At 41.3% G+C, this 12,029-nt stretch overlaps 1 protein-coding gene across 5 annotated transcripts in view; it reads left to right on the top strand.

Annotated features, from left to right (window-relative positions):
• Window positions 1-3,875: 3,875 nt before the first annotated feature.
• Window positions 3,876-12,029, top strand: part of BICD1 (BICD cargo adaptor 1) — a 250,617-nt gene continuing 242,463 nt past the window's right edge. For all 5 annotated transcript variants that reach the window (XR_009494605.1, XR_003034813.2, XM_005206892.4 and 2 more), the window contains exon 1: window positions 3,876-4,573. Coding sequence is in view for 3 of the 5 variants with exons in the window: in XM_005206892.4 (XP_005206949.1) it covers window positions 4,361-4,573 (213 nt within the window). In the remaining 2 variants the exon portion in view is untranslated. The remainder of the gene's footprint in view (window positions 4,574-12,029) is intronic.

Below are 12,029 nucleotides of genomic sequence, written 5' to 3'. Positions count from 1 at the left end.
ATTCTCTTTTCCAGGGCATCTTCCCGACCCAGGGATTGAATCTGGGTCTCTGGCACTGCAGGCAAATTCTTTACTGTCTGAGCCATCAGGGAAGCCCATATGCTGTGTATTAGGTATCAAATACTATTCTATTCACAGCAATCTCACTAGTTGATTAAGTTATTATTCCATCTTTAAGGACGAGGCAACTGAGGCACAATAACTAGTAAGTGGTGAATTTGGATTTCGCCCCAAGCCAACTAGCTTGTGCTCTTAACCATTTATGCTGTATTTTGCCTGTCAATAGAAGAAGGCAATGGCAACCCACTCCAGTACTCTTGCCTGGAAAATCCCATGGACGAAGGAGCCTGGTAGGCTGCAGTCCATGGGGTTGCTAAGAGTCTGACACGACTGAGCGACTTTCACTTTCACTTTTCACTTTCACGCATTGGAGAAGGAAACGGCAAACCACTCCAGTGTTCTCGTCTGGAGAACCCTAGACAGGAGCCTGGTGGGCTGCCGTCTATGGGCTCTCAGAGAGTCGGACACAACTGAAGTGAATTAGCAGCAGCAGCAGCCTGTCAATGTCAAAATTTGGAATTATTGTATTACTTTCCTTTTTTGTTGTTGCTGTTTTTTTCATTTACGCTATTCTTTCCCTGTCCCTCCCAGAACATAAACTCCGTGAGTCAGGGATACTTGAACATTGTCATCTTATTGGTCATTGATTTCACAAGGCTTAACTGTTGTACCTCGGACACAATGAGTACTTAATAAACATTGGTTTAACTACTGAATGAATGAATGGGAGCAAGAGAAAACAATATTCATGCTGACAAAGTTGGTGAAAGGTTGGTTTGAGGTGGTGGTGGTGGCAGTTTAGTTGCAAAGTCATGACAGGCTCCTCTGTCCATGGGATTTCCCAAGTAAAAATACTGGAATTGGCTGCCATTTCCTTCTCCAGGGGATCTTCCCGACCCAGGGATCAAATCCACGTCTACTACTTGGCCGGCAGATTCTTTGCCACTGAGCCACCTGGGAAGCTCTGGTTTGAGGTACTAGACCACAAAAACACAACTTTTTAAAATATATTTGTTAGAAAGTATCATAAATGACTGGAAGTTGCAAAGATAAAGAAATATGAGGGAACCGTGCTTCTACAAATGATTTAAGAAATTATTTTCTGGGTACCTGACTTTGATTTATATATATGTATGCACGTATATATGATATGGGAGACAGAAATGGTAACCCACTCCAGTATTCTTGCATGGAAAATCCCATGGATGGAGGTAGCCATGGGGTTGCAAAGAGTCGGACACAACTGAGCGACTTCACTTTCTTTCACTATGACACATATATGAATAAAGAGAGAAATATAACTGCAATACTGGAAGAGTATGATATATAAGGAAATGCTTACTTTTTTCAAGTTAAATACTGACTTAGAAAGGATCAAAGTTGTAATCAAATCTTAAACTATTAAACTAGTATACATGTCTTAATGAAGTTAGGCTGAATATATTAACAAAATTATATCAATCAGGAAAATGGGGCATAGGCAATGGGTGGCAATGGAAACTTAGGAAAGTTACAGAATAAAACTCCATTCTTTGTTCTATCCAGAGGAAAAAGAGACACAGCGATCTACCCCAAGTGTTGTGATCCCTTTGAAGAACTGTGCTTATACTTTGTGGCGTGAGGGCATCCTGGGAAGAAGGCAGTTTAGCTAACTGCAATTACAGGTTTCCTCTCCTTTTCTTCAGCAGTGCACGGTCATTCGTCCTTGTCACGGAGACTGGACACTAAAGGAGCACATGGGGTGGGGATGGGCTTCTTAACTGCAGTGAGATCAAGACTGCAAAGCTGGAATAGAATTTCCTGCTGCTAAGTTGCTTCAGTTGTGTCCGACTCTGTGAGACCCCATAGATGGCAGCCCACCAGGCTCCCCCATCCCTGGGATACTCTAGGCAATAATACTGGAGTGGATTGCCATTTCCTTCATGGTGATCCAAATCCAAAACAAATTTCATGTGTTTTCTTTTTCCTTTCCCTTCCCTTTCCTCCTCTCCCCTCTCCTTCCCTTGCCTTCTCTTCTCTCCTTTCTTGATCAGATAATCACAAGAGAATATCCTGTTGTAACTGTGAGCATGTGGAAGGAATCTCTTGTTTTGGTCTATTTTTGAAGAATCACATCCAGAGAACCTGTTAGTCAAGGCTTTATAAGGACATTGTCATTTGCTCTTCCTCCCACACTATCAACCACTGTCTTTTTTCCCTTCACCTTGTACACAATGGAGAGTCCTGCTTAAAGAGAGAGCATGTGTGTGTGTGTGTGTGTGTGTATTTGAACACTTCTTGGCCACTTAGAAACAACTCTGCAATAAGTGCCACCAGGAGAGAGGGAAGAAACTGGTCAGGTCCTTGATCTATTGACTCCATAGCCTATTGCATGCTAAGTCACTTCAATCGTGTATGACTCTTTGCAACCATAAGGACTATAGCCTGCCAGGCTCCTCTGTCCATGGAATTTTCCAGGCAAGAATATTGGATTGGGTTGCTGTTTCATTCTCCAGAGAATCTTCCTGACCCGGGCATCAAACCCATATCTTTTATTGCCACATCTCCTGCACTGGCAGGCAGGTTCTTTACCACTAGCTCCACCTGGGATGCGCCTCCACAATCTACTAGTTACACAGAAATAGTGTAATTTTTTCATTTTCTGCTCCTATTGCTGCCTTTCTTCTTGGTTGTTCTCAATTCCCATTTCTTCTTCATTCTTTATTCTCTCTCACTCTGACCTTGCCTTCATTTCCTTTTGTGACTCTTCATTATCACTCTTCATATTGATTACAGTGGTCATTTTATAAGCATGTAATATAATTGTTGGTTTTGCATTAGTAATGAGTGAAGGTGAATAAACATAATGATTCAGGTTACAGCTCTAGAGTTATGATTAAATTTTGGCTTCATCAGTTAAGAGTTGCCTGACTTTGGGCAAATCACTCAAATTCCCTGTGCCTTTCTTTCATCACCTGTGAATTGTAATGGTTCAGACCTCAGAGCTGCTGTTAGGATGGGAGAGATTGCATATACCATACTTCGAATGCTTGGCACATGGTCTCCAGAACTGTTAGCTCTTTTTAAGACTATTTATTGTAGGGTACTGTTGATACTATATAGAGGGAATTTCATGCAGTTTTCCTTTATTGAAGAATCCGTGGAGTAGAACTACTGGGGCAAGAAATAATAGTACCCAGAGGCCTACATTATAGATCTTTTTCTAAGCAGTGATGTGATAAACTGGACACAGAAAGCTTGGGTGAGGGCAAACAATCTTTAGCGAAGACTGTCCTGAGACAGTAAGGTTACTTGGAGAGGGCAGAGGTGAAGGATAGGGAAAGGAGCGGGCACAAGGGGAGACGAAGGAGGCGGAAGGGGCGGAAGCAGGAACCTTGTGTGTGTGTGTGTCGAGGGGCGGGGTGCTCCTAGAAGGCTTTGGAAGCAGAGCGTTTGGGTGCAGAAGACCGGGAAGGGTACTGCGAGACCGGGGCGTCTGAAAGAGGATGCTCGGGCCCCGGGCACAAGCGCGCTAGTTCCCGTTTGCTTCTCTTCGAGGAAGGCACCGATTCCAGGCAGCTTCCTGAGCTTGGGCTCACGTCTCAGCGAGAGCCAGGCGCCTAAGCCACCCTCTGGGGCCTCGACACCCATCCGGCGGCCAGCCGGGCGGGCAGGGCCAGGCCGGGCTGGGGTCCCACCCCGCACGCGTCCAGCTTTCTCAGCCTCAGCCCCCGGCACCCGCGGTGCGGACCGGCGGGAGGCGCCTCCGGAGGTTTCCGTCTGGTCCCTCCCCCTCCCCCCGCGCCGACTCCGTCCGCCTCCCCGCCTCCCGCTCTGAGCCCCGGCCAGCGCGCAGGGAGGGAGCGGGCCGACGCTGCATCATTCCGCACCGGCTGCAGCGCGGCCGGAGGGAGCAGGTGGAGCGGGCGGGCGCGGCGAGCCGGAGCGCTGGACCTGGGGAGACTGCAGTGACGCTGCCCCGAGACATGGCGGCCGCGCGCCTCTGAATAAGCAGAATCGGAGCCCCTTGTCGCCCCCGGCCGCCGCAGCTGGGCCATGCCGCACCGCTGCTGACCGCAGGCAGGGTCCGGCCCGGAGGACACATGCCGCAGCAGCTGCCACCTCGCCGTTGATCCTCTCCCCTGCATTCTCCATGTTGCGTTTCTCGCCAGGTTCTCAGGCAGTGTAGCTGCGGCTGCCAGAGAGGCAATTCTTTTCCCATTTTCATCCTTCCCTCTTTAGTTCCTTCTCCCTTCCCCCGCCTGCTTTGCATCCATCTCCTCCACCCGGTTACCCACTCCTACCTCCGTCCACCGGGGCTATGGCCGCGGAAGAGGTATTGCAGACTGTGGACCATTATAAGACCGAGATAGAGAGGCTGACCAAGGAGCTCACGGAGACCACCCACGAAAAGATCCAGGCGGCCGAATACGGACTGGTGGTACTGGAAGAGAAGCTGACCCTCAAGCAGCAGTATGATGAGCTGGAGGCTGAATACGACAGCCTCAAACAGGAGCTGGAGCAGCTGAAAGAGGTGAGTTGCCTGTCACCTCTTCCCCGCTCGGCCTGGTCCCCCCACCCTCGGCGCCCACTCATCATTTATAAAGTAGTCGGGAAGCTTACTATTGAAAGGACTGTTTCTTCACTTAGAACCCTTGTAGATAAGAAAAGATTGAAAGAGTCCATTGTTTTAGCCCCAAGAGGGAAATTGCCCAGGAAATGAATGTATAATCTGGAATTTGGGAGGCGACGGCTGTTTGGCCTGTGGGGGAGGGAGATTCGTAAGAGTCCTCAAGTCTCAGCACTCAGAGGCGACATTCAGCCGGGTCGGAATGCATAAATCAAACTTCTCAAAACTGCTGTTATATCAAGCTCAGGTTTCAGTGACAATCCCATAATCCACAAAGGCTTTGAGTAGGTTTGTGTTGAGGAGCCACAGTTTCAAAGGATGTAGAACCTCAGCCTTCTGATGAATGTAACCACTCCTTGATGAGATTGGAAACTGTTATTAAGAGAATTCCCCGCCAATCCCATTTGAAAAAGAGTGAGCACTCTTCCTTCTCCTTGGCTTTAGTTATCCTTGTCTGGCTGCAGGAGAAAAACAACTCTACTGCTGGGGATTGCTGCTGCCTCAGTTTCCCCTCTGAGTGAGGATGGGCCATGCCCAAAGTCTTATAAGGTCACCCTGACCAGGGAAAATTAAGTCCCCTACAGATGGTCTGAAAGAATGGCATACATCAAATGCATGAGTAGCGGTGCATTTCAAATAAGGCTCTTCTGTTTTAAATGACTGTGTATATAAAACCAGAATGTCACAAATGGACCGTGTATATCTAACAGTTGTCCTCTTTAATCTTTTGGTATTGGCTTCTTTTAAAGACTAGCTAATGTTTGGAAAAAAATAAGTAGTGAATATACTTTGATTTCCTATCAAAAGACTTAGAGGAATATACATATTGTTGAAGAAATTCAGTCTGTTTTACCCAATTCCTGAGGTACTATGTGTAGCATAAATGAAAATGTACACACTGCTTTTCTGTGTGGCACGCCTTTATTTTTATGTGCCTGTTGGCATTTAAAATGTTAATTTTAATCTCGTATATAATGTTAATCATACATGTTTTTCTTATAATGTACTCAAACAGTTTCTCAGGGGGCTGTCTTGTTTTGTATTATTATATTTAAGAAGCATGATCTATGACATATCTAATCAACCTGCCTTCTAATTTAATACATAATATGGTAAACATTTATACTTTCAGATATATATTATTTTTATTCTTATGCCTAAATGTAAAAAAAAAAATAAACATATGGTAAAAACCACAATTGGAAATCTGATTTTTTGTGTGTTAGGCTGTAAATTTCTAGTTTATGTTCTTTTGGTTTTGTCTTTTGTTTTTGTTTTTACCAAGTATATGTCTGTTCTTAACTACAACTAGATTTAATGGTATTTTCCAACTTAGATTAGGTCTTTACCTGATACGTTTAAATTCAATAATGCTAAACCTGGTGAAGTCAGCAAACAGGATGGTGATTGTAATTTTCAGGGATGTTTTGATGTTGTCTACACTTATCAACACTGTTTTACCAAGACAAGGAAGTGCAAACCAGGCAATGTTAAGCCATCACCTCTTTGATAAAGATGGTAGACTTAATTTAATGAAATGAATATAACTGTTGACTAGCTTTCCTGCTTGATTCAAATAACCCTACTACGGTTTTTCTGTGTCATTGCATTCACCATATATAGTAAACTTTAATGCAATTGTCGTTTGCCTTTACTAGACCGTGTGTTCTCTAGGCAAGGAATCTGTCTTAATTAATATTGCATCCAAAGTCTTTAACACAAAGCCCACTACATAGTGAGCCTACAGTAAATATTTTATGAAAGAATAAATTTATACTGGAAGAATATATACTTTATCAAGCATTCACCAGTCCATATTGGTTAGCGTCAGAGAAAGACTAAGAAAATGAGGAAGTATATGTAGTGACTAGTGTTAAAAGCTACCTGTATTACTTTCATCAGCATCATAGGAAAAATGAGAAAAAATGTTTTATAAGAATATTGTGACATTTTTCTTAATATAGAATAATGCAAATACCAATTACAATTTTTTTCCTACAAAAATTGAGGTGTATTTTGTTCTGTATATCAGGAGATTAACAAATATTTATCAAAATTATTGTCAGCAAATGATACTTGTTTACATATGTATTTTGAGTTTGCATTTAGCATAAATATAATTGAAAGTTCCCAGTGAACTGGCTTATACAATTATATAAAAGTGTATTTTAGGGTAATAAAATTAATCATTATATTTGATAGTGAGACCTGTTATTTTGACCCTTTAAACACAATGTATCCTTTAGGTGGGAGTATTATTTAAATGAGCTAAATCAGTCTCAATAATATTTCCTGTGTGAAAAGTAAATGTAAAATAATTGTGGAAACTAAAATATTGCGGTGATGATATCACATAGAAGTCATTTTTGAAAAACACATTTTATTAGTGCTCTGATTTATCAAAAGGAAGTTTCGTTCGTTTGAAGGTATATATAGGAAATGATGTTGCTGCACTAAACTATAAAGCCAAGTATAAAATCTTTGGTTTATTTCCTAGCTGTTTCAACAGATATAATTTATTTAAAAGTAGTTGGACCAGTCAACAGAAAAATACTGTGCTAAGTTCAAGTTGGACATTAGTAATTTGCAGTGTCGCGACATGGCTCAGTCTTTACAGGTCATGTTGTTTTCAAGAGTCAGCACCCAGCAATGCTGCTGCCCCCCTTTCCCAGGCTGTGTACAGCTCTGACTGTAATGCATGTGAGCAGTATTGCTGAAGATGTGCAGAATCAAAATGATTAATTCATTAATTGTTATCTAGTTACTTTCTTTCCTAAGCCTGGAATGTTCTTTGTCTTGGCTTCATAACATTAGGGCTCTGCCCTGTGCCTACATGACTGTTGTAATTACAAAAGAACATGCTAAGTTGCTTCAGTCGTGTCCAACTCTGTGCGACCCCATAGATGGCAGCCCACCAGGCTCCCCCGTCCCTGAGATTCTCCAGGCAAGAACACTGGAGTGGGTTGCCATTTCCTTCTCCATACTTGAAGGAAAAAAAATACTAATGCTGTGAAAAAAGAATGACTTCTGACATCATCATACTGCTCTCCTTTTCATTATCTTTGGAGAGCGGGACAAAGTACATGTCCACTAAAATACTTGACCATGGCTTTATGATTTCACGGATAATGCTTGCTTTTCAGTGGCCTGAGGGCCTGGCTGGGCGTAATTTTGGGATGTGTGTAAATGAGCACTGTGCCTGTCACCCAGGCCAAAATAGTATTTGAAGAAGAGTCATGGTTCTAAAATAATTTGAAAATTAAACATTCATTTAAAAAAAAAGAAAAAAATCCTAAAATTTAACTTTAAGAGTTGTGTTTTTTGGCTTTAAAAATGTTTAAAATGTAGAGAAGTTTGTTTTTTTTTTTAAATGTAGAGAAGTTTTAAGAGATCCTCTTCGAAAGGAATGATTCAGCATTCCTGGTAGCATGAAAACATGTCCATGTGACAACTTTAGAAAAGTTTGGCAGCTAGGTTACAGTGTACTCTCTACTAAGAATCTTTTACCTCATTTCCTCCTTTTGTCAGCCTGACACTAAGGATAGACACAGGGTGCTGAGGGAGCATTTTGTGGACACAGAGCAGCTTTTCCTCTTATAGCCAACTTGATGCTTTTTCAGGATTCTAATTAAATCGTCCAAGAAATAAACACTGAACTTAAATGTTTTTAGAGATTGTCATATTAGGGACCTGACGAAAGTCATTTAAGTACCTGAGTTCATCTTTAAACAGAACTCATTTTTTTCCCCTCTTATGGTTAGAAAGATTGTTAGTTTCTCTTCTCTTTGTAAATTCTAAATCATAAAATCATATGGGGGGAAAAACCCAGATTTATTTTCCAGTCTATGAAGAAACATAGAGAAAGTATTTATTTATCTAAGCTAGTAGTTTTATTGTTTTTAAAGAAGAAATGTTATACTTACAGTTGCATTTATTATCAAGTTAATGAAAACATCTAAAGTATGTGGACATATACTTATGGAAAGTGTTTATAAGCAACCTCAACAAGCAAACATAATCACACTTTCAATCATATTTCTTCTTTATTTATTTATTTTTTTACCTAGTTTCTCTAACTTGCGGGCTTCCCTTGTGGCTCACCTGGTGAAGAATCCTCCTGTAATATGGGAGATCTGGGTTCTGTGTCTGGATTGGGAAGATCCCCTGGAGAAGGGAAAGGCTACCCACTCCAGTATTCTGGCCTGGAGAATTCCATAGACTGTATGGTCCATGGGGTTGCAAAGAGTCGGACATGACTGAGCAACTTTCACTTTTTCTCTAACTTGCACCATTTTTTTTTCTTTTTATTTCAACTCAAAATTTCATCTCTAGCGAAGTTATTTCTCAGATACTACTTAGCAAAATTTTATCGTCTCTCATCACATTCATCATGTTTGCATGAACATGTACAGCAGCCATGATTTGAAGATGGTTTTCAAAATTTAATACTTACAAATATTCTCCCCTGTCTTCCTCTTAAATATGCTTGTACTGTATGGATATTGCATTCCAAATTTGAAAATACGGTAATTAGCTTGCATGTTGAAATACATAGTAAAGGACTTTCCCACACCTAAGATTTTACCTGTAAACATGGCTTTGAAGGAGAGGAGGGTATAAAGAGGTGCAGAGTCTGACTGTTAAATAATTGATTATGCTGAAGGAGAAGTGGCAGAAAATGAAATTGGGAAAGTATCAGTGACTGTATTTTGTCTTAGAGATGGGGAACCATTAAAAGGAAATGAAAGGAAACAGTAACTGTTTGGTGCCTTACATCTTATTTAATCTTCAAAGTAACTCAGAGGTTTATTGCCTTTTTTTTTAACAGATAAGAAAATAATTAAAGTAATAAAGACTTGAACTATGTATACAGCCCCATTTAGGACTAGGCACTTTGCATGCCTTATCCGTAATTCTTACAGCAATCCTTTTACAAGATAGATATGGCTTGCATCATACAAAGAGAAAACCTAGTCTTAGGGAAGCTAGGGGTCCTTCCCAAGGCCACAAAGTGAAGTGGTGAAACCTGGTTCAGGAAGAAACTCATTTTCTTTGCACTTATTACCTGAGAGGCTCCAACACCTGAGTCAGCATGTGGTTAAGAAGGTCATGGTGTTGGTCATAGAGGGTGGATTGGAACTGCAGAGGCAGTAGGGGTAGTGGTGTGAGGGGGTACAAAACCTGAGGGCTGTTAAGGGGATGTAGGGTGGAAGGTGGTGTTGGATGTGACCGGTTGTGGAGAGTGAAGAAGAGAGTAGGTTTGAGAATACCAGGATGGATTAGAAGGTGGTTTCATTCACAAAGGAAGGTTCTAGGGGGAAAGTTTTAGAGGGCAAAGTTGATGCCTGAGTTATATGAGTTTTTAAAATTCATGTTTTCCTTGAGGGGAGGCATAAGTTGCTTGATAAATTAAAATACTCACCTCTTAGTTTAATAAAACAAATGAATAATTTTTGCAGTTGGTTGTCATTTTATTCAGTCCTAATTTCCAGAATATGGAATACACAAATAATTTAACAATGTTTTCACCAGTTACTCTGATTGCATTCTGAATTAGGAGATGTGCCAACTCATAAACAGTGGGCAAGAAGCTGGGCTGGCCCAGTGAGGAAAACCAGCCCTTGCAGACCTCGTGGGTTAGGGGTGGTAGGAGCAGCAGCACCCCAACCCTCACTGACTGAGTGCATTAGCACTTTTTCTTTTTTTGGCCACAAGAGTTTGACTGCTCTTTAAAAATTATAGCTGTATAATTATGACCATTTGTGGCAATGATCCTAGTCAAGTAAAAGCGTAGACAATTAAGTAGTTTCCCCTGCCTTTCCTCCCCGTTCTGTCTCTGTGTTAGCACTTTGGTGAGTATTCTCTTATACTTGTTTTAAATATCTTTAAACATGTGAATCCACATGCAAGTTTTTTGTTGTTCTTTTGTTTTTTATTAAAATGAAATAATATCATACATATTACTTTGTAACTTGACATTTAAATTTAATAGTATATCCTTTTAAAATGAAGTATTTCTAGGGCAGGACTGTATTTTTAAGGCACTGATGTTTCAAGTATGAAGCAAATGGGACTGATTTGGGAAGAAAACCAGAGAGCCTCAGGGAGTGTGGTTGGCACTGGAGGCTGGAGAGGGTGGGGAGGTGACCAGAGTTGGCCCTAAGGCTAGCTTGGGTGGTCTGTGAGAGAGAAAACATGTGTGTGTGTGTCATAGAAACTGATGGAATTTGTTGGGTTGCCCCATGACAGGCCTGTGTGATAATACCAAGGGAAATGATGGAAAGTTTTCTGGGTGAATTAGCAGTGATTTTGATTCCTTGTCTTCTTGGCTGGTGTTGGAGCTACATGGATCACCATAATAGGTGGCTGGTTTCCAGGGCCAGCAAGAGCTGGTCCTGCATCCTGCAGTATGGCCACATCCTGTCCATGCCGGGTCCTGGGGAGAAGCCAAGATGATGCAGAAGCAACTGGGATTCATTACGTGATCCCTTCTTTGCCCTGTGATACTTGAGGTTTTGTTTTGTTTTTAACTTTTCAGAAAAAATTACTTTTATTATAATACTACTTTGGTTATAACTATAAATATAATTTACTTTTATTGAAGACAATAAAGTACCCAAAATTATGAAGAAAATTAAAACCATCCATAATTTTTATTGGCCTAGTATTTTATAATCTACATTGTCAACTATTTTACATTTTATACCAACTGGATTTTTTTTTTCTTTAGATTGTCCATTACTTCTTTTTTTAAAAACACAGGCTTCATCAGAGGCATGTCCATTACTTCTTGTTTTATTTCATTTATTCATTTAAAAATTTTTACTCAGTGGCTACTATGTTGGTGGCACTGTGCTGCTTTCTGAAAATAGCAAGATGGGACTCCCTGAATGAAGCTTATGGGGAGAGAGTCAGCAATCACACACACATGTCAGATGTGAGAAATGCCATGAGTGAAGAGATGAAGGCTTGCTGGGGAAAACACGATCAGGAAAAACCTCTCCCAGGGATGACATTTGAGCCCAGATCTGAGTGATTAGAATGAGCCAGTCAGGTAGAGATTGAGGGAAGTGAATTTTAGGAAAAGGAACAAGTACAAAGATTGTGGAACTCTGCTGGTGGTTGTTAGGGGAAATGGTGGGTCATTTTGCCCTGTAAAATCAACTGTTCATATAAAGAAGATGTGGTACAGTGGAATACTACTTAACCATAAAAAGGATGAAAAGTTTTGCTGTTTGCAACAACGTGGATGGACCTGAAGGGTATTATGCTTAGTGAAATGTCAGACAGAGATGAGACTTCCCTGGTGGTCCAGTGGTTAAGACTTTGCTCTTCCACTTCAGGGGGCTTGGGTTCAATC

This window comes from Bos taurus, chromosome 5 (genome assembly GCF_002263795.3).
Source record: "Bos taurus isolate L1 Dominette 01449 registration number 42190680 breed Hereford chromosome 5, ARS-UCD2.0, whole genome shotgun sequence".
In the NCBI taxonomy this organism is placed as follows: Eukaryota; Metazoa; Chordata; class Mammalia; order Artiodactyla; family Bovidae; genus Bos; species Bos taurus.
The sequence above is the reverse complement of the archived record's forward strand: the minus strand, read 5'-3'. Positions and strand labels throughout refer to the sequence as shown.